At 37.0% G+C, this 27,264-nt stretch overlaps 1 protein-coding gene across 2 annotated transcripts; it reads right to left on the bottom strand.

The window, feature by feature from the left end:
- Nucleotides 1–1,128: 1,128 nt before the first annotated feature.
- Nucleotides 1,129–23,280, bottom strand: LOC311186220 (UPF0547 protein C16orf87; the record flags this gene model as incomplete). Of its 2 annotated transcripts, XM_084257103.1 has the most annotated exons (4): nucleotides 1,129–1,247; nucleotides 7,140–7,322; nucleotides 18,590–18,686; nucleotides 23,215–23,280. In XM_084257103.1, the coding sequence occupies 4 exons, from the start codon at nucleotides 23,278–23,280 to the stop codon at nucleotides 1,129–1,131; spliced, it is 465 nt and encodes a 154-aa protein (XP_084113229.1). The 2 variants fall into 2 exon arrangements, with proteins under 2 accessions (XP_084113229.1, XP_084113230.1); XM_084257104.1 differs by lacking the exon at nucleotides 7,140–7,322.
- Nucleotides 23,281–27,264: the final 3,984 nt, after the last annotated feature.

Genomic DNA, 27,264 nt, shown 5'->3' with positions numbered 1-27,264 from the left:
AGTAAAGGCTAAGTCTAACTGATGACCACCTACTCTAATGAGGCTTTAGGACTTTCAGATTAGGAGAATGGGATGAGGAGGGTTGAAAATAAAGGAAGTCAATGTCAAGTTTCATTCAATATGTTAATCATTACATCAAATGCAGAAAACGCAAACCAAAAAATTGTAAGTCAACTTATACTAAACTTCACTATAACAAAAAGCTTATAGCACACGATGTAATCTATTTGTTTCAATATTAAGGTTTATTTTTTTATTCCAGAGTCAGGTTAAGTAACAATTTAAATAATTATCAGGATGCATAAATGAACATCCATTCAGATAAACATTACTGCTTAAAAGAGGCTAAGAAATATTTTGCATGTAATAAATATATTTTATGTTTAGGTTAACAGGCACCATCTTGAGAGCAGAAAAGTTTTTTTAAACCAATAAATAAATTACGTTCAAGAAAACAAGGTGTTTATATCTGAAGTATGATATATCCTTAAATGTTTTTCTTCATATAGCACCCAGACTTCCAAACTATCTAAAAAGTATTTCCCAAAATATAACTCAAATCTTAAGTCATAAAAATAAAGGCCAAGAAAAAAAATCAAGACAAAATTTACAGTTTATATTCTTAATTCCCCATTCAATAAAATATCAATTGCCAATTTACTAAAAGTAAATGAACTGTATATAAGCAATCTGTTAGTACTGAAAATCTGAAATATATATTTTTAAAAGTCACTCTTTCTGAAAGTATTTAAAATATTGCATCTCTGGTGGCAAACCTGAAAATTATCAAGCATTTTATTTCCCTAGTTTTCATACTTCCACTACCATCCTTCCCCCTTTATTCTTTAACAGTCATCCAGCACAGCACTTTTTTTGTTGTTTTTTGGGTAAATAGACTTACTTATGTCCCAAACACAAAACACTGACAATATTCCTTAGTAAACAAGGAAATCTCATAAAAGTTCAAGCCTACACCTTTGCTCCCAAAGTGTGGCAGAGGCTAAATGACAGGGAAAAAAATCAATGGCCCTTATTGATGTGGTCAGAATGCTCCTGAGAGTCCATAACTATTTGAAAATTTGCTGATGTAATCCTGAAGAAAGTGTCAACACATTTTGTAGACAAGTATCAGAGAATAAGTCTTTGATTGATAATTTTTCTATTTATTTCTGCCAAGGCGACTGAAAACACGAAAGCCTTTTCATCCGAGAGGTTAGCATAGATGTCAATTTCCTTTTCCTGTTTTTCTGTTAAAAGAAAAAAGGGAAAGTTTAATACAAAAGCAGTTGATGCAGTATTTTTAAATACAGCTTTCAAGTACTTCTTTAAATGACAGTAAATATACAAAATACTACAATGTATATAGTATTATAAAATACTATGCTGCTGAACTGAAAAAAGATGTTTAAATTATATAAGGAATTATTGAAATGCCATGAACTAAATTAAATTCTAAGACTAAATGGAGTCTATATATATTTCTATGCACAAAATCTATTATCTCTATCATTTCTGTAAGAATCTTAAATATTTCATTCCCTTCATTACTATGAGCTCATTGTCTCAATCAAAATTCATCTTGTCACCCTAAAGATGGTCCCTTCTGAACATCAACGGTATCGTTCTGAATACGTGAACTTCTGCACCTTGGCCCTCCTATTAAATGATAACCAACATTTATTTCTCTCTCTCCTCTCCTATTACAAATATAATCCAAGTTGATGACAGAAAATTTGAAAAATACAGAAAAACAAAAAAGAAGGCAAAATCACCCATCAGATCATGTGTCTGCTAAAATGACAATTAACAACGTTGTATAAACATTCTTTGAAATTCTCTTTTCAGGCTCTAAAAAGATTCTACTTTAGTCCCCTTTTTTGGGGGTTTTGAATTATTAATCAAAGTTAAATATGCAATGTGAAATCATTTTTACAAAACTTGTTCCAAAAAAGAGAACCCCCCCCATTTCCCAAATGCAACTTTTTTCAGTTGCTACTTTGTTTTAACCTCTCTAAACAACATTTTGGTTTTTGACATAACTGATTTTCCCACCACTGAAAATTAGGATTTTATTGTTTTCCATCTCATCACCACTACATTCTTCCCATCCCATTCTATCACAATTTCTATGAGATCAACTTTCAATGTTTAGTCTATGTAAATAACTTCATTTTCCGTGCATACTGTTTTTCCTGGAGTGTCTTTTTCCAACTGCCAAGTTTTCATGAATAACTGAGCCCAAACTCTTCTAATCGCATCTTTCAGAATGTTTATATGTATTAAGTATATTCTATCAATTTTATCTTTTTTTTTTTTAAAGATTTATGTATTTATACAAGCACTGGTTACAGTCAGAAGCGCGGGAGGGTGAGAGGATCCACCAGACAGACCGGGGAACAGAACAGGCAGGCTGACAAAATACACTGCTGAGGGGAGCAGTGGGCGCAGCAGGAGAGGTCTGTGCACAACGTGGGACCCTCGCTGGTGGCCGGGGATCGAACTGGCGCTGTGGAGGCTTCAGAGCCCAGCGCTCAACTGCTGCGCCACCAGGGGAGGCCCCACTTTTATCTTCTTAAAGAAACCTCTCTAAGTCTTCTGATCTGCACCAATCTAAATGGCTGCCTTCTGGTCTATTGCAATTATCACCTTGAGATCTCTTCAAAATCATGCTGGAGAGTTTCTTCATCTCTCTTGGGTTGGACCCTGTGTTCCAGATTCCAGGTTACTTTCTTAGCTTACTTCTTTATTTTGATGGCACTGTATTGTAGTAGGTGACTAAGAAAGGGAGTACAGATAGCAAATTTTGAGACTCTGAATGATGGAAAATGTCTTTAATGTACCTTCACACTAATTCAGAATTTGGTTGACTTATGACTTGTATATTTCCTCTAAGTATTGTGAAGACATATAATTGGTCTTCCAATAACTGCTGCCACTGTTAAGAAATACAGTATTTTTTCCAGTTATTTTTTAAATTATTGCTAAATTTACTGTGAAATGCACAAATCTCAAGTGTACAACTGGATGAATTCTGACAAACATATGCATCCATTAACCCACACCACAATCAAGATTTAGCAAATTTCTCATGCTTCTTTCTAGTTAATCCCTCTCCACTAGCAACCACTGCACTGTTTTATCAACCATAGATTCACTTTGCTTGTTTTTGAACTTCAAACAAATAGCACCATATAGCATGCCCTGTTTTGTGTCTGACTTCTGTTCAACATGTTTTTGAAATTCACTGATGCTATTCATGTATGTGTTGTTTGTTCTGTGCTGGGAGGTATTCCATTTTACTAATTCTAACATCATTTTGATTTTTTTCTCTAAAAACTTAAGGAATCTTTCCTTTAACCAAAGTGATATGACTTATGATGATATGGTTTGGCATAACTTCTACTTTTAACCATCCACTGGGTGGGCAATTTGGTGGGCCATTTCAATATGGAAATTCAATGTCCTTCAGAATTTCTTGAATTATTTCATTGATGACTTCCTTCTTCATCTTCAATGTTCTTTTTCTGTAACATCAATTATTTATAGATATTGACCTCAGGCTTGTCTTCTAAATTTACCTTTCCCATTCTCTCACCTCTTTTCCTATTGCTCTACATTCCAATACATTTCTTCAACTTTGTCCATTAACCTTGCGTTAAAATTTTTCATTTCTGCAAATCTCTCTCTGGCTCTCTCTCTCACACACAAATGTGAAATTCATATTTTTAAGGTCCATTTCCCAGGTGCTTTTTTGACATCTGCAATTTCCCTTTAAATTTTATCTTTTTTTTGGCTGTTTCTTTTTGTTAAGAATATTAACAACCGGGCCTCCCCTTGTGGCGCAGTGGTTGAGCGCTGGGCGGCAAAGCTACCTGCAGCCTCTGCAGCACTGGTTCGATCCCCGTCCACCGGCAAGGGTCCCACATGGCGCGCAGACCTCTCCTGCAGAGCCCGCTGCTCCCCACACAGTGTATTTTGTCAGTCTGCCTGTTCTGTTTCCCACTCTGGCTCTGTTGAATTCTCACACCCTCCCGCGCTTCTGACTACACACAGTGCTTGTATAAATAAAATAAATCTTAAAAAAAAAATATTAACAACAGTTTTAATTTTTTCTTCTCCCTGAAAAAACTTTTTACCCAAGTTATTTTTTTTTTCTGTTAAGTTTTAGCCTTTCATACTAGATGCTTTCTTCCATATATCTGGGTTGTTTGCTCTTATTTAGGAATGGGCCCAAAAAAAAAAAAAAAAGGCAGCTCATATACATATGTTGAGCTTAACTGCGGTCATCACTTTATAATGATCTGACTGGGGCCATTCGTGAAATCCCCAACGAAAGTGTGTTTATTCCAGGCCTTTTTGCTTCAGCTCCTCAGATTCCCTAGAGAAGATACTCCTAATCTCTTACCTGTAAGATACAAGTCTGACTAGAGAATACAATGTTTACTATCTCTAATTTTCACCTAATCTTCCTGATCTTAACATAGTACCCTTGCCCTCAATGAATCCTGGTGTGCCCTAACACAGACATTGTTTTTAAAGGATAAAGCTGGGGAATAGGAAAACAGCTAAGCAGCTCTAGTGTGGCATTTTACAAGAGAATTTCAAGCAATCTTCCTGTTTTTAGCCTCCCCTTCAGCTCCATACTGCCAAACATAACTGAAGCACAAATTCCTGACTTAAAGGCAGTTGTGTAATAAAAATCAGTTTCTTTTTTGGCTTTCTCAAAGGAGCTTACAACTTAGGTTTCATGGGTCTGCTAAAGCAGTTACCACTTTCCAGAATTTTGCATTCTCCAATTCCTTATCCTAAGAGGGTTTTGCCTCTTTCTTAACAAAAACCAAAAACCAGAACACTGTCATTTTATTAGGATTTTGGGAGGATGCAGAGCTAATGTGTTTACTCAGTCCACCACCTTTAATTTGAAGTCTACATTTATTCATATATTCATTAATAAGATACAGACTTGTCCAGTATATTTAATCATTCAAAATGTCACTACTACATAACTAATATACACAATAGTCATTCCCCCACATGAAAAATGAAGGCTTATCTTAAACTGGATAAAACAACGTTTTGTATTTATAATTTTATAAATACAGACATGCTGTTATCTAGATAACAAGCTTTCTTTTTCCACTTTTCTATTGCTTTTCAAAATTCAGAAAATAGGTCAATCAAAATGTGTTTTAGACACACTCGTGTTTTCTTTATTAAAATAAAATCAAAGCTTGCTTCAAATTTTTCAGTTGCCCTAATGAGCAAGGAATCAATAAAAACTGAGTTAAAACTAAATGGCTATTTAGCACTAAGCAATACATCAGAGTCTACTTTAAAATATATAGACATTTCAAAAGTTTGTATTTCCTATCTGTGCTGTATTCAGGAAACATGGTCACGAAGGGTTGGCAGCCGAGGGGCCCAATCTGACCCACCACTAGTTTTTATAAAGTTTTACAGGAATATAGCCATGCTTATTCATTCACATATCATCTGTGGCTGCTTTCCAGCTACAATGACAGAGCATAGTAGCTGTGACATATAAGTTTATGGCTCACAAATTCTGAAATATTTACCATTTGGCTCTTTACAGAAAGAGTTTGCTGATCCCGATTCTAGTTTATGTAATAAAAATGTCTGAACATTTTCCAGTTTGTAGTAAATAAAATTAAATAAAAGCATATTTTACTCTAGAAATACCTTTCCAAAATTTTTCCTATAATAAACTGAAAATACCTGAAAAGTGTAGTCAAAGAAATGCTTCTTTTTTCAAGTCCTCAGAAAAGTTCAGACCTGCATATACTGCATCGTAGCACAACTAACTAAACTTCATGTCCCCCAAATAAAAAACTGCTTTCTCATCTCCTCTCCATTCTCTGAGCTATATTCCCTTTACTCCAACTGGAAAGAATGCTGGTTTCTGGGTCAAGCAGTATTTTCCTCTTTTCTTTTTTCTCTGTTGTCGTTTCTTTAACTAGTTTCCTTTCTGAAACAAGACTTCAGCTTAAATTGTCTTATCTTATTGTTAAAGAAGCACATTCAAATTGAGAAAATAACTCAAAGCTATAAAGAATAGAATAAAAGAGGAAAAGGAGTAAAATTACCCAAGAAATTAGGAGTATCTATGTACAGTCAAATACTTTATTCCTCTAGCCACACAATATTAAGAAATTTTTAACCTTGGAAAAAGCCTATGACAATTATACCTGTGAAGTTATTTTCTCATTCAGGAGTAACTTTACACAAAACAGAGAGAAATAACAGGCAAAAAATTTCTGGTGCCTAAAATAAGACAAATTTACATTTTTGCTTGAATACATGAATACCTAAGAATGAATACCTGGAAAAGGAAAGCATAACTCACAAATAAGAAATCATAAATGCATAAGAGTGAAGACGAACTTATTTTGATAGAGGTTTTTAAAGAATTACAAAGAGCAACTATTTCTTTTTATTATTAATTACTGTCTTAAATTCTCAATTTTAAAAAGGTATTCATTGGATATAGGGGCACATTATACTATTCTTTCCAATGTTGCATAATCACTGAAATTTTCCACGATACATCTTTTTAAAGATGTATAAATAGAAACTGAAATTTATTTAATGGTTAAAAACAAGTCATTGTTTTTATTCACTTATCAGAAGAAAGAAGGTCTGTGAAGAGAAATATACACGTTTTAGACCTAGAGGAATTCACCTAACTATCCAAAAGTTGCCTCAGAGTAGGGAACACATAAATAACTTAAAATTCATACTGAAGAACACTTTCAAAAATAAATTCTTTAAATTCATAGTATAACAGTTTGAAATAAGTTAACAAAATTCAGAATTCTTTTAAAAAATTTTAAAGTATAACCACTTTAACAGACTGTCATATACAAATTATTCTCTGAACTTTACTCCCATTTTTATAGCAAGAAGTTCTACAAATTTAAATCTTTAATTTTTTATTAGAAACATTTCTGTTTGTTTTTTAAAACAAGTATATACCTTAGAGGTAGCACTTCCAAACTACAGTGAGTTGTAATTTTAAGTCCAGGAGTTCAATGCCTACCAAATACTTCCTCATTACGATCTAATTAAGATCGTAGAAAAATATAATACTAGGGGAAAAAACTGCTTGGATTTATTCATACCTCTTTCTTCCTCATGTTTTTTGGCAGATGCACTTTTAGGTCTTCCTCTTCCTCGTCTGATATGATCTGAATGGCTGTTACTTCGAGACCTCTTTCTGTTTTCTAAATCTTTATTTACTGTAGAATTTATCTTCTCTCGCCTAACTCTCTCTGTTCGCCTCCTCTTGGCCTCATGCTTGTTTTCTGTATGGATGAATAAAAATGATGTTTTAGGGCTTAGCAAGAACTGTTTGCCCAAGTTCTTACTATCTTCCTTTTCCTCTCTAAATGGCACTAGAATTTGCTGCCTGGCATATTTTATAAAACTACAACCATAACATCTTATGCCCCCCACACCCACATGGGGAAAAAAAATTTACACATGAGGTAGGAGGAATTTTACAAGAAGACAAGTTTCCTTTAGCTGCCTTCTTTAATTTCAGACCCTGGAAGTTCACAGAACTTCACAACAACCTTTCTGCCTTTATTCCTCTTCTCTGCTTCCAAATAAAAAGTAGTGACATTAGAAAAGGAAAAAAAAAAATTCGCCTGCCCAAATTACAGATTAAAATAAGTCAAATATGCAGAAACAAAACTGATCTTAGTCATAACTTATTAAGGTAACCAATAAAAAGTAAGCAAAAAACATCCATACAAAATATAATAATACTAAGGAAGTAGTTTTCACTTTAGTCACAGATGAGTCATTTCTGACATTGTAAGAGCATGTGGATTCCTATATGGAATAACAATAGAGGCACTTTACTCAATGTGGAAATTTAATGATGAAAGCCATCTCTTTCAGTTCAAAGAAATCAAAACATTGAATAAGACAAACAGAAAATTATGTAAAAAACAAAAACTTGCTTTAATACATACCTGAACTCAAAAATAAGAAAGAGAATTCCCTAATTGTCTAAAACACACTGGTAAAGGGGCAAAACACTAAGAAAATCACATCCCACTATTACTAAAGGAGACAAGTTAAGATTGTCAAATAAGGGTGCTTAACAGGCTATTATAAATTTTTTTTAAGTAAAATAATATTAGTTATTTCCAAATACCATTCTCATTGGAGTATTACTTAATTTCAGGTCTCAGGTGAAACATAAAGCAGAGGGAAGAACATTTAATTATTCCAGATGACAAGAAAGTTATCACAGACAACCTAGGTCTTGTTAAAAGTGACAAGGACTAACTTGAAAAGGCTCCCACAGATCATTATACAATATAGGCATCAATTAAAAATAACTAAGAGGTGGGTCTTCCCGGTGGCGCAGCGGTTGAGCGCTGGGTTGCGAAGTTGCCCGCAGCCTCTGCAGCGCTGGTTCAATCCCTAGCCACCGGGTGAGGGTCCCACATGGCATGCAGACCTCCCCTGCCACCCGCTGCTCCCCTCAGCTGTGTACTTCAGTCCTTCTGCCTGTTCTGTTCCCCGCTCTGGCTCTGGTGAATTCTCTCACCCTCCCGCACTTCTGATTGTACCCAGTGCTTGTATAAATAAATAAATAAATCTTAAAAAAATTAAATAAATAACTAAGAGGTTGAAATGTCAAATATACTTAAAACCACAAGAACATGGCATTAAATACAAAAATTAGAGCAAAAACTACTTGACTATCATAGGAAGATTATAAAGAACTCACTATTTTGAAAACCGAAGAAAACAATAAAGCATGTACCCTGTCTTTTCTATTCAAGCTGTACCACTCACTGGTAACCAAAGGACAGGTGAGGAGTACCACCATTTTCAACTTGCAGTAATCTAGTTAAGTGCTGAAAAGCAATAGCTGTGAACAACACAAAAACAGATAAGCACACATCTTGAGACTCCTGATAGAGGAACACCTACTTATTATTAAGAGGTCTGGTTAAAAAAATAAATAAAAATAATAATATCACCAAGCCTTTGTGTTTTTGGTTTTTTTTTTTAAGATTTATTTATTTATTTATACAAGCACTGGGTACAGTCAGAAGCGCGGGAGGGTGACAGAATTCACCAGAGCCAGAGCAGGGAGCAGAACAGGCAGAAGGACCGAAGTACACTGCTGAGGGGAGCAGCGGGCGGCAGGAGAGGTCTGCGCGCCATGTGGGACACTCCTTCGGTGGCCGGGGAACAGCCGGGGATCGAACCAGCGCTGCAGAGGCTGCGAGCAGCTTTGCAACCCAGCGCTAAACCACTGCGCCACCGGGGAGGCCCTCACCAAGCCTTTGGATCCAAAGTCCAACTTACAGGAAAAACAGAAGTCATTCAAGAAATGTGTTAACCTACACCATGTGACACAAACAACACATTCAAAAGGACACATGATACAGATTCTTTCAAGATATAATTTGCAAGGAGAAAAAAGACATAAAAAGAGCTAAACATGCAAAATGCATATCCAAAATATTCAGTTAAGTTCTATACATATGCAATATGTGTGGACCTTATCTGGAATCTGCTTTTAAAATTTTTAAGACCATTTACAAGAAACCTGAAATTTTCAACACCAGCTAGATATTCAATGTCACAGAAACGTTGATAAATTTTTATTGTACTTATGTTTTTTTTAAAGATTTATTTATGCATACCAGAGCTAGGGTACAGGCCAGGGATGCTGGGGAGAGGGGGAGAGGATCCACCAGAGACAGAGTGGGGAACAGAACAGGCAGACTGACTGAAATACACTGCTGAGGGGAGCAGTGGGTGAGACAGGAGAGGTCTGCTGCGCCATGTGGGTTGCTCCCTGGACAGCCAAGGATTGAACTCATGCTGCAGAGGCTGCGGACTGCTTCATAGTGCGGTGCTTAATCCCTTGTGCCACCAGGGAGGCCCCGTGCTTATGTTTTTAAAAGTTTATCTGCATGTGCATAAAAGTAACATGCAAGGGAAGGGGTAGATGTTGGTGGGTGTGGATGGGGCAGTGTATGCTTAGAATTTCTTTAAAAAATAGTTTAGTGACAGGTAAAGCTTTTTATAGTATGCCTTTAACACTCAATTTAGGTTTGTTCCTCCCACTACCCATCCACCTCTGCAAATTTCTTACTAGCCAAAGTTCTCAAAAAGGTGTTCTATAGGTTCTGTCTTTAATTTCTCACCTCCCATTCACTTATCAATCCACTCCAAAATAGTTCTCAACCCAATGAAATTGATCATGAAGAAAGACAAAAACTTATCAAATTCTATAAATACTTTTTAATCATCTTAATACTATCTCAAAAACTCAACAAAGATGATCACTCTTATTCTTTTTCCCTTGATTTTCAGACTCCAGGTTTCCCCCCATTTCTCGTTATTTTCCTTTGTTGTCTTTTCCTCCAGGTTCTTCCCCAATATCCAATACTAAAAGCAGCACCAAGGCTGTCCAGAGCCCTCCTCTTCCTTACACTCTGCCTAAGTAATTCATACACCCAAAACATTAAGCACTACTATTATAATGGCTCCACAATTTATACTTTCAGCTCTAACCTCTTCCCAAAGCTCCAGACTGCCTTTCAGCTTTACTTAAATGTCTCATAAGTATTTCAAATGTACCAAAAATAACTCAACTTTAACTCCAAATCTGTTCCTCCTCCAACTTTCATCACTTTAGTAAATATCATTAAGCAGATACACAAGTCAAATAACTTGCAGTCATTTGTGACTCATCTTGCTTCTTATTCATCCCAAAGGTTCAGATACTCCTTGTAAAACATACCCACAATTTCTTCGTTTCTCCTACCTCTATGGTCATCACCCAAACCAAATATATTCCCTACAGTTGTTAATATTATCTTTTTTAAAAACTCTAATTATATAGTTCCCATCTAAAATCTTTCATCAACTTCTCACTGTATTTAGAATAAAGTCAAAATTCCATATAAAGCCAGCAATTCCCTGTAAATCCCAACACTTGCCTCTTTCTCCAATCTCATACAACTAGCCACTTTGTTCATTACACTCCAGACACAACTTTCTTTTAACAAAACAAGTTCCTTCCTCCTGTGAGTCTTCCCAAGGCTCTTCATAAAGGGTAGCTTTATTTCCTTCGGATGCCAATTTATAAGTCACCCCACTTTGAGTCTCCCAGCCCAAGCTACTATCATAATCTACTATTACTACTATAATCTTTCTTTACTTGTATGTGCAATATCTCCCCCATCAAAATATAAGTTTTTATACCCAGAACATTACTTACACATATTCACATATACATACACACATAGTACTGAATAAATAAAACCTGAGTGCATTTACCTTGTCACGTCTCAAAATCCCAGTGAAATACAAATAAACACGGGTAAAAGGTAAAGGGAAAAAGGAAAATAAATTTGCAGTATTGGAAACAAGGAAAGAATTTCTGCAATAGAATTTCTGTAATCTGTCAAGCTGACAGACTAATTAGGAAACCAGAATAGAAAAAACTATAATCCAAAAGAGGAATAAGAAATGACTCCTACAGATGGGAGAGCAGTTCTTCCCAAAGATCCTGTTAGGCCACAGGGGGATTCTCAGAATAACTATAGTACTACTACAGAACTCTTAGGCCTCTGTATACAAAGCAACTGACATAAGAAAAGCTCTTAGGAATCAAGCAATGTTCAAGAGAACTTTAAATCTCTCCAACATAGAAAGAACAACCAAACAAAGGCAACTCCCTCATAAGAATGAAATACTGTATTCACATTCTGCCCCAGAATGAAGCCTTCCTTATTATGGCAATCTTGAAATTCAACAGCTTTTCTGGCTCACCTAATTTACATTTAAAAGCCTGCTAATAAGCCCCTCCCAATTATACACTAAAGAGATCTGTCATAAAATAAGACCTTTAAAACAATGTAGGGTATTAATTCAAGTTATGTGCACTGGCAAACCAAGTCTGTCATTTACAAGTATAAACAGTCAATTAAGAATTACCAGGTATTTGAGAAAAATAAAAAGCATTAGAGAAGCAGCAAGATAAAACAGGAGGAATAAAGGTAGTTCAAGTAACAAAAACAAAATCTTAGATTTGATTATAAAATGAAAATAAGATTCTTTTGCAGAAACAGAAAACTCTATCCTAAAATTTGAATGGAATCTAAAGGAACACCCAAGCAGCAAAAACAATATGGGGAGGGGGGAACCCACACAGTAGAAAGGCTCACATTTCTTGATTTTTTAAACCTTATCAGAAAGCTACAATAATAAAGTATGGTGCTGACATACAAACCAATAGAATAAACTATAGGTCAGAAATAAATTCCTAAATACACAGTCAAATGATTTTCAGGAACAATGGTAGGATGATTAAAGAAGGAAAGGACAGTGTTTGAAACAAATGGTACTGGAAAAACTGGATACCCCTCATACAAAAAAAAATATGTTGGATGCTTATTTTACACAATATCCCAAAATTAACTCAAATGGATTGAATATCTAAATGTAGCAGCTAAAAGTATAAAATGCTTAGTGAAAAAAAAATCAGGAAAAGTTTCATGACATTGGATTTTGCAATGATTTCTTGGGTATGACAAAAGAGTAAACAATGAAAGAAAAAAGACAACTTGGACTTCAACAAAATTAAAAAATCTTTTGTGCATTAAACAGAGTAAAAAGGCTACTCATGGAAAGAGAAAATACTTCCAAAGCATGGACCAGATAAGGGGAAATGGTATGTAAGAAAAAGTGGAATTATTCCAGCAGTGCAATGAAAAACCATCTTAGTATCACAGGTATGCAGAAGACCTAAAATCAGTTTGTCGTAATTAGAAGTCAGAGGGATTCTACTTTTAAAAAGTCTTATATGAATAGAAATAATGTTGTATAAGCCATATGATAAAGAATCTAAGCGTAAAGGCACAGATGAAGGTTTATATTCTTTACAACAAAAGGCAAAATAAAAAATATATAAAAGCCATGAATGTATAATAATTTTAAAGTGATTAGCATGTAAGAAAATGCTTTCTGGGAAAACTCATCCAAATCTTCACTGTGCAGTAATTAAAAGTTGAGAATCTCTTACTGCTTGAATTAATGTTCAATCACTTTGGGATTATTAAAGGCACTGGTAATAATCATTTCTCCATCTTCCCCCCTTAACTAAAAGTGATTATAGGTCATTCATGGATGTCTTTGCTTATTTATCAGTCTTTGCCAGTTAATTTGCTTTAGGGAATAGCATGAAAACATAAGTTTAATTTTTCATGCATTTTATCCTTCCTTTAATTAAAAAAAAGAGGGCATTGCTATTTGACTGAGCTTAACCTTAAGTTTGTACACACTGAGAAATATACACTTAAGAATAAGTGTACACTTTTAATCTTTTAAATCTCTTTTCCTACCTCTAGAAGTCTTTTATGAAGTCATTTCATTTAAAATTTACATTTGCTTCTAGCTTCTATAATTAAAATTTTTTTAAGGAAAACAGTTATTAAAGCAAAATGGAACCCTTGATGTCACTACACTAGAAACACCCATCCAGAAAAAACAAATTTAAAGATTTGAAGCAAAACGAGTTTGTTCTCACCCAAAATTAACTTCTTTCAGTATTTAGTGACTGATCAACTATTTGAACAGATTACAAAGTAATCAAATATTTGAATAGATAACTACTACAATGGTAGTTATCTATGTACTATGGTCCATAGTACAGATACTTTCAATTTCAGGAAATGAAATTATTTCCTTTAACCTCCATTAAAAAAAAATTTCTTCAAAGTGACATTTTAAGACAATCTCAGGGCTACTTTTTAAATGATGTCAAGCATTCAATTTAGCATTTAGAAATGAAATCCTACATGAATGAGGCAGCTAATTTTTTAAAATGTATTTTCATTTAATACCCACTTTCCAGAAAGAAGAAACAAAACATACCTAATTCATCTAGAAAGATGTCAAAGCATAAATTAATTGCCATGAGGTTCTATGTATGCATACAAAACACTGAGCAGTTTCAATTGTTAGTCATCTCTTCCACTCACCAAAATTAATTTTAAACTCGTAAAAGCCCTGTACTTTGCATACTATTTTGTTTACTCATATATCTTTTCAGCTACACAAAGTTCTATGTAGTTCTAGTATCCTATGTCTTTATTTCTATTTTGTATGTTATAAAGATATAGAGATGACTAAAAAATGTGAGTTTTGAACAACTGAACCCTAGATAAATCCATCTGACCAGATTATTTTCTTTCTGCATGTCACAAAGTTACAATAATTAAAGATGTTTCAACTCACTGATATTTTAAATTTTTTCTTTTATAGTAACTATGGGCTTTAAAAATGGTTCTTTTCTTTTAATGTTTAATTACGCAAGTAAGTCTTGATCTCTCTTTGTTATCTAGTGACCTACCCATTTATGTATTTACTATTAGCATTATATTTAGAGATCATTTTTGGAATCTTAAAAACAAATGAGTTCATGCTAAAGGTATGTTGTACTTCTTTCTCAAATTAGCAGTGATTAATAGATTTTTCCATGGAAATACATAAATATGTACATCATTCTTTCTAATTAGCACATACTGTTCCCTATAAGATGAACCCAACTATTATGGTAAGGGAATGGTTAACAAGTTTTTGTTATTATAAGCAGTTGTCTTGAAAATCCTAGTAGGGGGCCTCCCCTTGGCGCAGCAGTTGAGCACTGGGTTGCAGAAGCTGCCCACAGCCTCTGCAGCGCCAGTTCAATCCCCAGCTGCTCCCCAGCCGCTCCCCAGCCACCGGAGGAGGGTCGCTCCCCAGCCACCGGAGGAGGGTCCCACATGGCACGCAGACCTCTCCTGCCGCCCACTGCCCGCCTCAGCAGTGTATCATCAGTCTGCCTGTTCTATTCCCCACTCTGGTGAATTCTCTCACCCTCCCGCGTTTCTGACTGTACCCAGTGCTTGTATAAATAAATAAGTAAATCTTTAAAAAAAAATAATAAAACTCAAATGTTCTAGATCTCATTGACATTAAAACTTTTGATAAATTGTGGAGATTTAAGAAATTACACTATTCTCAATTCCCTATACATTACAGAATTATCTGAGAGAAATCTTCCTTCTAAGAAATTTAAGGGCCTGCGGCCAAGGAGCTACCCACATGGCACAGCAGACTTCTCCTGTCTCGCCCACTGCTCCCCTCAGCAGCGTATTTCAGTCAATCTGCCTGTTCTGTTCCCCGCTGTCTCTGGTGAATCCTTTCAACCTCCATTCCTCTGGCCTGTACCCCAGTTTTTGTATGCGTAAATAAATTCTTTTAAAAAAATCACTTATAATAAAAAAGAAATCTAATTATACAAATATTTATTTAGTTTGTTAGAAATTTTCATTTGTACTTCATCCGTATTTCAGTCCTCTAAAGTTGGTTCTATAAATCTCACACACAAGTAAACAGCAGTTGCTCATGGCAGTTAACTAACTTGTTAGACAGTGACAGATATGGAATCTGAATACATGCTACTTCTTCCAACTATCAAGCCTGCAGGCTACCATACTGTGTTCCAAGCTTTGAATACTCTTAATGTTTTTCCTTAAAACCCTTAATTCCTTTGGTACATTTATCTTTGTTTTCAAACTCTGTTTCATTTGTTGGTTCTTCTTTCTCCTCCCTGGGATTTCTAGGCTTCAATGTTTCATTTTCACATTAAGGTCACAAGGCCATTCTTAGTCAACAACAGAACCTTAGGAAATTCCAAAAGTAAAATAAAGAGAACTGCTTCTCACAGCTGACCTCTCTCTTCAGTTCACCTGACATGCTTACCAACTTCCATGCTTCAAGGTTCAGCAGAGTTCAGTCCTTACATTCCTTCCTCTTCCTATTCTACAAACTACCATCAATTGGCTGATGATTCAAAAACTTTATCTCCAGCCAAACTACTCTGTGAGCTTCAGTCTGGATGTTCAATTGGGGGGAGAGAATCCACATGGATATTTCACAAATATATCCAAAACTAAAACTTCTTTATGCTTCTCTCAAAACTGCCTTCTCTTTCATATTCACTTTCCAGCCAGTAATTCAAGTTGGAAATCTTGGAGTGATTCTAAATTCTCCCCTGCACTTCGAATGACTCTGATTCTTTAAATACTTAAAGCATCTGTCCCTCCTCTCCATCCTCACTAGGTTTCCTTTTTTCCTCACCTGAATCACTGGTATATAGAAAGGACTCAAAAAATATTTGTTGAATGAATACATACATACATACACGCATTCATATATACACCTGTCCCATGGACCATGTCTTACTCATTTTGAAGTTTTAGAACTGAGTTGACATTCCATTGCAGCATTATCTACTAAATGAATTATTCAGGGCTCCCAGAACTAATTAACACTCTTAGAAAATAAGACCCTGATTTCATTTTTAACAAGCTCTCTAGATGACTCCTATAAACCAATCCAACAACAGTCTTTAAGAATCAATGAATTAAGTCCATGTCAAGATGGAAGGGAGGCAAACTCCGTGGCAGAAATGGAATTAAACAACTTTCTTGCCACTTCTATATAGACATAGGATAAACAGACCTCTCACAGATAGAAATAATTCTTGAAATCATCTACTACCATAACCATTCTTTGTCTAACTTGGCATTCTTACAGTTGACCTACTGCAATAGCCCACTTCCACCTTGCACCACCACAAACTACTCTCTTGGAATAACCAGTATGATCTTTCTAAAAGCAAATCAGAGCTTGCCACCTTCCCCTCAGCCCCATCCCACATCCAAGGATGGTTTCTCCTCAGAAAAATCAAACTTGTTACTCAAGTCCTGCATAATCTGGTCCCGACCTATTCTTCTGACCTGATCTCCCTTCTCTCCTGCTCCTACCATCTATACTGCAACCACATTAGCCTTTATGTTTCTAAATTACACTAAATTTTTTCCAATATTAAAATTTGTGTTTGTTTCACCTGTCAGGAATGTTCTCCCAGATCTTATCATGGCTAGCCCATTCTTCCTACTCAGTTTCAGTTTAAATGGGACCTTTCAGAGAAGCCTCTTCCAACCACTTAATCATAAGTAGCCTTAAGTCACACATTAGGACAGCACTTCCTACAAGGCATTTATTAAAAGCTCATATTCTCCTATTTGTTTACTGCCTATCTCCTGCCCATGAGAATGCAAAATCCATGACAGTAATGAACCTGCTTTGACAACAGAGTCATTCATTATTTTATGCCCAGGACTTAGAACAGTATCTACAGATACTCAATATATATCTGCAATCAGTCAATCAATCACATGTGGGGATCACGACTACATGAAGCTCTGATTTTATCAAAGAATAAATAACAATATCTCATCTCTTTATAAATAGATCCACTGAATAAATCTAATCTGTTTCCTTTCACAGGAAAGTAACTAAAATTCAAACAAAATTGTCTTTTTAGGGACTCAGAGAATTGTGATATGTCTAAATTGTATATGTCTAAAAATTTTATTCACAGCAAAATTAAGTTATAGTTTTCTAGTCACTAGTTTAAAAAATAAAAGCAAAACTTTAAAGTCACAAATTTTACCAGCAGGGCCTCCCCTGGTGGCGTAGCAGTTGAGCGCTGGGCTGCGAAGCTGCCAGCAGCCTCTGCAGCTCCGGTTCAATCCATCCCCCCCACCCCCTCCACCCCCCACAGGTGAGGGCCCCACATGGTGCAACAGACCTCTCCTGCCGCTCCTCTCAGCAGTGTATTGCTCCTCTCAGCAGTGTATTTCGTCAGTCTGCCTGTTCTGTTCCCCGCTTGGGTGAACTCTCTCACCCTCCCGCGCTTCTGACTGTACCCAGTGTTTGCATAAATAAATAAATAAATAAATAAATAAATAAATAAATAAATAAATAAATAAATCTTTATAAAAAAACGTAATAATCTGTTGAAATATTTAAAAAAAAATTTTTTTTTTACCAGCACTTCAGGTAAAAACCCCAAATATCCATTAACCAGTGAATGGATAAACAAATTGTAGCATCGAAGAAGCATACATGGTTGAAACTTAAGCTCATTAAAAATACCAGGTCAAAAAAAAAAGTATACAATGTATGATTCTATTTACATAAAGTTCTAGAACAGTGACAGAAAGCAGAACAGTGCTTACATAGAATGTGCTGTCAAGAGGAGAGATATAAAGGCAACTAGAAAATCTGGGGGAATGATGAATATGTGCATTATCTTGATTGTGGTGATTACTAGTGTAAGTATGACAAAACTTTCAAAATTGTACACTTTAAATATGTGCAACTTATTGACTATCAACTGTATCTTAATTAAACTTTTTAAAAAACCAAATCAGGTTATCCCCTTGCTAAAAATCTTTTAATGGCTCTCCATCCTTCAAAAAATAAAAAGCAGAAAATTTGTTACAAGCTTTATCAGCATTATAAGGTAGTTAACATTTACAGGGAATGAACAGGCTATAAACTGATTTCTAACAGGTAGTAAAAACCAAACACACACTTCAGGAGATTTTAATTTTCAATTTCAACAAACAATGCTAACATTAAATTAATGAATACCAACATATGGGAAAGCTAAAAATGTAGTAAAACTCACCTGTAGAAGGTGGTGATTTCTCTGGGTGTTTTGCATTTAAGAGTTTTCTGCTAATAAATATGTAACCACAGGGACATGATTTACATGCAACAGGAACCTATAGAAAAAAGAAAAATACATATATTATTACTTTTTTTATTATTAAACTTCTCAGTCTTTAGTCTCCTGAATTAAATGATAATTTGGAGGAATCAGAGTTAATTAAACCCCACCTCCTTGCAACAAATTATTTGAGATGTTGTTCTATACATCTTCACATCTTTCTAGCCCTTCATCACACCATGAATAAGGTACATGCATAATAAATATATGCTGATGTGAGTAACTGAAAACTATAACAGCGTCAGAAACAGGAAAATATGTGCAAAAAAAGGTAACATGTCTTCAATTACTAGTTTAATAGTTTCTATAAGACAAATTAGAAAAGGGAATATGGTCAAAAAGTCATTAAGGTGGAAGTGGGGGGAAAAAAATGGAGAAAAGGAAGATCTGCCAGACATTTCAAAAGGCAAAAGAACTGAAAATGATTCAGGGTTCTAACATGAGAGGGTAAGAAGCCAAATACCATTCAAAAAGAAGAGTAGTTTACAACAACAGTTTGAGGGGCAAGAATATAGTATAAAGAAAAGGAATGTAGGAGAAAGTAGGAGTTAAGATCTAGAATCTTATAGTTCCAGGAAGGACATTGCATAAAACATTTAAGTTCCTCAGACTTCTATTTCTCTATCTGCAAAGTGGTTCCTTTCTACATTTCAAATCTATATATTTTTTAAACCACACATTATTGAAAATCAATGAAAAAATAATTTTAGATTTACCCTCATAATTGTTTCAACATCAACCTTAATGATCCTTGGAACCGACATACTCACCAAAACCCAAAAAAATTAATCTCAACAAAAAGTACTGAAGAAATAATTACAGTCGGAAAACTGCAATTCCCTATGTAAGATAAATTCCATTTTCTCCTTCTTCTGCTTGTATAAAAGTTTAATTACAACTGTAAAGCTTTGTATTCATGTACATACAGAATGCTCGATATTCTAACACATAAATCTTGATCGAATTAAGATGAATTGCATTTTTGGCAGAATTCTTTCTTTGCATAAAAATACTGAGCAAAGAATCTCTAAGCTGTATAAGAAAAATAACAATGAATCCTATAAAAATAATCAAACTCCAGATATGTCTAACAGTTTGTTTTATTAAGAATGTGATAATACTCTTTCAAGCCACGACAGAAAACACATTACATTTTTAATAGTGTAAAATCTGCCCAGAATAGATGTTTGTCATTTTTAAAATTTCACATCTTCACAGAAACCAAGCTCAAAAGTACTGACTCATTTCCTTTAAACTTAAAAAACATCATTAAAGGCATCCACAGTAATGTAAATTGTTTTAAATTAATGCTATCCGGAAAACACAGAAACGCCATGTTCTTATTCACCATACCCTGTGCTGCAAAGCAAGCATTTTCATCCAGTAACTGAAACTCAGTTTAAATTTAGATCTTCTTATGAACAAGAAAATTACATCAACCCATATCCACTATTAACAGACAGTGCTGTAGTCAGATAAGAAATGAACATTTGGCTAATTCAAATACTAATTCAATTGATAGGCTGACATTTATCCATTAAAGTGTTTTATGCTCAAGAAACATTCATGTGCTTGAGCTAATTCAGCCTAAAGTCCTTTTTAAAATGGAAAGTCCCTTCCCCCCACCAGCCAACCACCACACAACCCAGATCCTATAAAAAGAAGCATATTAATGTCATTAAGGTAAAATTTGGATTTTTAAACCACCTAAACTTCCTTCAAATTTTAGTTGCTATATCAAAGAAAACGGTAATGAAAGTTCAAATGTCACACTTTCAGAATTTTAAAGGGAAAAACAAAATGTCAAATTTTGTTTACTGGTGTTATTGTATATTAATTCATTTCTTGAAAAGTATGTTTATATTGTATGTTTTACAAGTAAGACAGATAAAAACAACTGCAAGAAACAAAATCCTGGTCCTGTATTGTTTCAACCAATTAAAAAAGGCTGAAAAATAGCTTCACTATAGAGAACACATTTGTATTCTTTGCTGCTAAGAGAATCAAAGTTACCTATAAGTGGACTATTTTGTTATCTGTCACAACTTCTTATAAATGGGGAAAAAAGAAAAAGCTGCACTTATTTAAAAACTATGACACAAACAGAAACATACACAAAACAGAAAACTTGCATGAATCTTACACACAAAATGGTTCAGTAATTCAGGTAGTGCATGTGAACCCCCTTGAAAATAAAAAGTATCATGGTTTAGATACCTTTTCAATACACTCATGTAAAGGGGATATTATAAACAATTGAAAATCTAATTCTCTGCTGATCTCGACATGTTTTAAAAACTACACAACCTATTGGGTCAATCACCTTAAACTTTAAATTTTTCACATTTATGTTTATGAAATATATCTACAGTCTATTTTTTAGAATTTTAGAATCACAACAGTATTCTGAAGTATTTTAAGTGGCTTTCTGGACTAAAATTTTTTTTTCATAACTACAAAAAGTCTATACTCTCAATTAGAAAACTAAAATGACTTATTTTCTTCAATTCAATTACTTTTAGTAAAATATTAACCAAAGGTTTTTATTAGTCCTCATGTAAATTATATTCTCTGAAATATTTAGAGGAAAAAAACCATTTAAATGATGTAGTAGTTTGCTAAAAACTGAATTGTGTCCTCACCTGCCTAATTCAAATGCTTAAGCCCAAACTACCAATATGATAGTATCTGAAGAAGAGATAATGAGGTCCTGAGAATGGGGTCATCATAATGGGACACTCTCTGCCTCTCTTGGACTTCGAGCTACCAGAATTGAGAGACAATAAATTACAGTACTGTTATTTGAGTCACCCAATCTATGGCATTTTGTTTTGGGGGAGGGGCGGCCGGAGGAATTGGAGTTGTGAATCTTTCTAAATTTAATATTGGTCACATTTTGTTGAACTGTTTACAGGGACTCCAACAAGTTTACTACCCTTTCCGTTTCCTTTAACCAGGATATTAAAAACAGGTTATTTTCCCCAAAAGGTTGCTTTATGCCAAGTAAAACAAGGTCAGGATTTGCAATAACTTGTGCCCTAGAGAAACTGGAACGCACAATGCATACCATGTAAACTTTATACTAAGGCACAATTAATCGCAACAAATGGAAATGACTTAACTATTGAAATAATCTGCAAAGAAACTAATACCGCAAAGTACAATTTTGTCAGAATTTCAAAAATTTAGTTTAACTGTAAGAAAGGAAGTTTAACACTTTACTTTGGGAAACATGATTAAATAGTTTTCATACTGCAAACTCAATAAACGCCGAAGATCAACAAGCTGTACTCTATCTTCCTCTGATCAGCATTTCTACCACTGCTTATAAAAGATACTGAATAAAACATGTAACATTTTCTGTTACAAAATTTGATCACCGTACGAGACTGCGCTTAAAATCAGCTCATTAAAGTCTCCAGCCATTTCAAATTAGTCTTGATTTTTAAAAAGTGGGGGGAGGGAGGGTAAGGAGGGCAGGAGGTAGTCATTTTGAAAAAATTCACTCAGTGGAAAAGGGAAAAAAAAAAACACCACCCATCTGCGTGTTGGCATGAAATAAGGGCCTTATGCGAATGGTTTTAATTGAGGGAGTTTTGACTCAATAGGATTATAAGACTTAGAGGAACGTTATTATGCTCTTAGAGAATAATGCATGTTTAAACTAAGGAACAGTAAAATGAGGTTTTTCAAAATTACACCTATGACACTATTAATTCCAGGTAGAAAGCGGGCATTCAAAATTCATGAAACCTCACATGTGCTTTTTAAAAGCTCTATTAGAAGAAACATGAAATTTATTACCGCCGCGGGGGGTGGGGGTGGGGGAGGGCGCATTAGGAGCGCCCAGAAGGGCTTAAATGAGGGCGTTATTCAATAACATTCCATTAAAAATACATATAAAGAAAGGGAGTCACGATTATTATTGACGCAAAAAGATAATCGGGGGGGAGGGAATCTCAAAATTCACAGAAATTTAACACCTTTATATTTTGGGCCTTTTTGCCACATTTAAGGATTCTCCAGGTCGGCCAGTTTGGGGCGGGGGGTCCACTGCACGCCTCTGAGCGGGAACAAAGCGAGCCGGCGGGGCGGGAGGGGTCTCCGAGGCCGGCCCGGGTCGGGACTCCGGGCCCCGCACCTCAGCGCGCCCGTCGGGGCCGGGGGCTGCGCGGGCCGCGCCGTCCACTCGGGCCGCCGCGCTCGGGCGCCCGCCGCCGCCCCCGGAGCCGCCGGGCCGGGCGGGGAGAGTCCGGACGGCGCGCCCGCAGCCGCCCCGCGCACGCCCCCTCCCGCCCGGCCGCCCCGCGCCCGGCTCCCCGCCGCCCGGGGGCGCCCCTCGGCGCGGCCCGGCCGGTTCCGGGGCCCCCCGCGGCCGCCGACCCGGGCCCGCCCGCCCGCCCGCCCGCCCGCCGGGACCCCGGCCGGGCGGCCTCGACGGGCAACGGCCGCGGGCAACGGCCGCCCGCCCGGCCGCGAGCCCCGCCCGCCCCGCACGCCCGCGAGCCGGCCCCGGCGCCCACCTGTTGGTCGCACTCGGGGCAGGATTTGGTGGCCATCTTCACTTTCTTGGCTCGAGTTGCGGACATGCTCCTCTCCCCGCGGCGGCGGCGGCGGCCCGAGCCCCTCCCCTGGCGCCTCAGCCGCCCGGCCTCCGCCCGCCCGCCCCGTCCCTGTCCCCGTCCCGCCGGCCAGACCGAGGCGCTGGGGAGCGCGCGCGCGTGCGTGAGCCCGGCGGAGCCTGCGCGCCGGGGCGAGGGGGCGGGGCGCGGCGTGCGCGGGCGGCCGGCGCGGGCCTCGCGTGCGGGCGCGGCGGGCGCGGCTCCCACGGCCCCTCGCGGCCCGCGCCCCGCCGGCCCACGCGCGCCCGACTCTCCCGCGAGGAGCCCGTCCGCGGGCGCGGCCTGACAATGGGCGCGCCCTCTCCCGCCCGCGGGCTGCCCGGGGGCGTGGCCTGGGCGGGACTCGGCGGTAACGGGCGTCGAACCCGGCCAACGAGTGCGCGGGCAGGCGGGCCGCGCCGTTGGGCACGCCCCCTCCCAGGGGAGGAGAAAGTGAGGGAAAAAGGAAAGTGCACAGTCCAGATCCTGGTATTTAATAAATTTCAGTAAGCGTGAGCAGGTCTCATCGTTGAGGAAATGTAATGTGATGCGCTGCCTGTATCTCAAGCCCGAAATTCGGGACTGCAAAATACAAAATTCGTTGTAGTTGAGGGCCTATTCGGCCAATGTGACGAGGAGGAGGTGCCCGTCCTCAAAAAACCCGGCAGTGGTGTAGAAGGCTTACCACTTGATTTCAGCGATGGGAAGAACAGATTGACTCTTTACAGCATTGTATAAAAATTTAAAATCACCCTAACCTTTGACCAAGAATTCCCACCCCTAAAAATTTCCAGATATTCACTCTGCTCAGATCCATTTGTGCAAATATGTAGCACTTTGCAGAACTACTTGTCAGAGGAAAACAATAGCCCACGTGTCCGTCAACAAATTGAGTTGTGAAAGGTATGCTTGTATTGGGGGGAAAAAGATATATACCAAATGAGATGATCTCCAAAATAGCATTAATTGGAAAAACAAGGTACAGGACACCTTATTTTTTATACAAAAATATACTTTGCTTGTATATAAAGAAACTGTAAAAGTTCCAGCGATAAGAGGCATAGTTTTCAATTCAATTGTAGTATGGACATTTTCAACAAAAAAGGAAAAAAGCTTGTACACTACTGAGCCCATCGAACCCACTGGTGAGTTGGCAATCCTAGAAGGCTTTCTATTAGAGCTGCCTCCAAAGCTAAGAATGTCAGGTGGAGTTGCCCAGAGGTGAAGACCTAGCAGGCAAATAGGACCTTGTGAGCAAAGGCAGGGAAGTCAGCAGTTTGGTGTTGTGGGTACACTAAATGCAAGGTACAGTATTAACGCTGGAGAGGGGGGCCATATCCAACTTACAGAGTTTTTACAACCACGGGATGAAATCTAGGCTTCATCCTGAGGGCAGTGGGTGAATCTAGGTTTTTAGCAGAGGAGTATTAACAGGATTAGATTTGAAAATGATTGGCCCAGCAAAATAACTCAGGTAGCAGACCTGAGGCAGGGGGACAGGAAGCACAGTAAGGGAGAAAGGCAGAATTTTAAAACCATGAAGGCTCTTGAGAAGATATTTTGCTGGGGGTAAAGGAAGATAAGCAGGATGGCTCTCAAGTGCCTGCTGCAAAGGATTGGAGGAATTAGAAGTAACAAGAGGAAGACAGTACTCATTTTCCCCCTGAGATAATTGATACTGGTCATGAATCAGAACACAGGCCCTGCTATTCAGATTCTGAGGAATTTTCTAAAAGTTTCATTGGAATAGGTTCTTTTTCTAGAAATCCTCCCCCCCCCCAAAAAAAAAAAGTCCAGTTGTCTGGGGAGGGTATTAAAGAAGAGATCTTTAACAATGTGGCTTTTTAAAAAATGGTTAATGTGGCAGACATTGTCAGCTGAGGCAGACTCCATCCAAACACCCCATACTCTCTAGTCACTGCTTCTAGCCACTTTCTAATGAAGAACTGCCATGTGGTGTTACCTCTGGTTAGTAAGATATAAACCAAAGTCTGCTGCAGATTGGAATTTTTGGAAAAGTTTTGCTTTCTGATAAAAATGGATAGATTCATGTAAAAAAAAGTCTTTTCACATTTTTTTCTTACTGTCTGGAACATGAACATGAAACTCTGAAACTACTGCATCCACCTTATGAAAATGAGACAAAGGGGTTATTGTTTTAGTGTCTATTGCTGTATAGCCAATTACCCCAAAGCTTAATGGCTTAAAATAACAAACATTATCTCTGTTTCTGTGGATCATGAATTAATGTATAGCTTTGTAGTCTTATCTGAGTGCTCAGCTGGGGGGGGATTTTTGGCAGGCCCCAGTTCCTCATCACATGGACTCTTCACAAAGCTGCCACACAATTTAGCAACTGGCTTCCCCTAGAATAAGTGATCCAAGAAAGAGCAAGAGAGAAGACACAAGACAGAAACTACATTCTTTTATAATTTAATCTCAGAAGTGGCTTCCCATAACTTTTATATCCTATTAGACTCAAGTCACTAAATTTAACCAATACTCAATGAGAGGCAAAAATAACCAAGCAGCATTGGAAGCCATTCCAGAGACTGTTACCTCAGTTGCCATGTGTAAGATTGTGGTTCATCCACTAAGAACGATGAGCAGAGTGCTAAACTGCATGGGTCCCTTACAACAGTGTTGATTAGCTTGCCTCACTTGAGCCCTTATGCTATGAAACCAACCGTCATAAAATTAGAAAGACTAGTAACATCAAATATTAGTGAGAGGAGTTATAAATGGTATAATCACATTGGAAAAAGGTTTAGAAAAACAAATACACACATAATCTATGACCCAGTAATTCCAATCCTAGCTATTTATCCAAGAGAAATGAAGACCACAAAAATATTTGTACAAGAACATTCATGTTTTATTTATAATAGCCCCAAACTTGGGGGAAAAACACACAAAGCTCTATCAAATAGTTAAGTGGAAAAACTAATTGTGGTATAGTCGCTTAATGGCATATTAATCACCTTATTTAAGGCACAAGTTGATACATGCAACAAAATGGATGAATCTCTAAAACAGTAAAAGATGACTTACATAAAAAAGAACATAGTCTATTGTATGATTCCATTTATATGCAGCTCTAGACAGGTAACACTTTGCTATGGTAGAAAAAACTGAGAGCAGTGTTTGTCTCTTGTGGGAGTATGGCTAGGGATAAAATACAACGGGGTATGAGGGTACTGATGGTAATAGTATCTTAACTGAGGTTTGTGTTACGGAACTATCTGAATATGTCAAAATATACTCAATGCTAGTACACTTAAGATTTGGGCATTTTATTGAATTAAAATTTTACCTCAATAAAAAGGTTAAGCAGATATTGAATTCTATATAATGGCATGTATGCAAAATATTTAGGGTAAATTATGCTAATGCCTGCAACTTACATTGAAAAGCATCCAAAAAACCAAAAAATGATCATGTGGCTAGATAAGTAACAAAGCAAGTATAGTAAAATATTAATGGTTCAATCTAGGTGGTTGATATGTAGGTAGTCACTGTAAAATTCTGGTATTTTTATAAGTATGAAAAAATTTATAAGTTATGGAAAACAGTTATTATTCAAGCCACTGTTCCTTTTCAATCATCTGCTATTAAAATACTCCTATTTACACTGATATCAAAAGTCTTCTACAAAATGGATGAAATTTACCCTAATACTTACTCGTTTAACAAATATTTACTAAGTATATACTAGGTGTTGGACTTTGTACTTGTGATAGAAGTGTGATCTTGTGATCAAAACAGACAAAAGACCTATTGTGAATTTTATAATCTAGCAGAGAAAATAAATACTATCACACAAATATACAACTACTATGAACAATTTCAAGGGAACCACGGGAGTGCTCTAAGGTCATTGGCAGGGGGAACTGATCTAAGGTGGAGTGGGGCAATTGGGGAAGATTTCCCACAAGAAATGTAAATGAAGAGTAGTTAATGAGAAGTGGAGCA

Source organism: Talpa europaea (assembly GCF_964194135.1).
Source record: "Talpa europaea genome assembly, chromosome: 16".
In the NCBI taxonomy this organism is placed as follows: domain Eukaryota; kingdom Metazoa; phylum Chordata; class Mammalia; order Eulipotyphla; family Talpidae; genus Talpa; species Talpa europaea.
The sequence above is the reverse complement of the archived record's forward strand: the minus strand, read 5'-3'. Positions and strand labels throughout refer to the sequence as shown.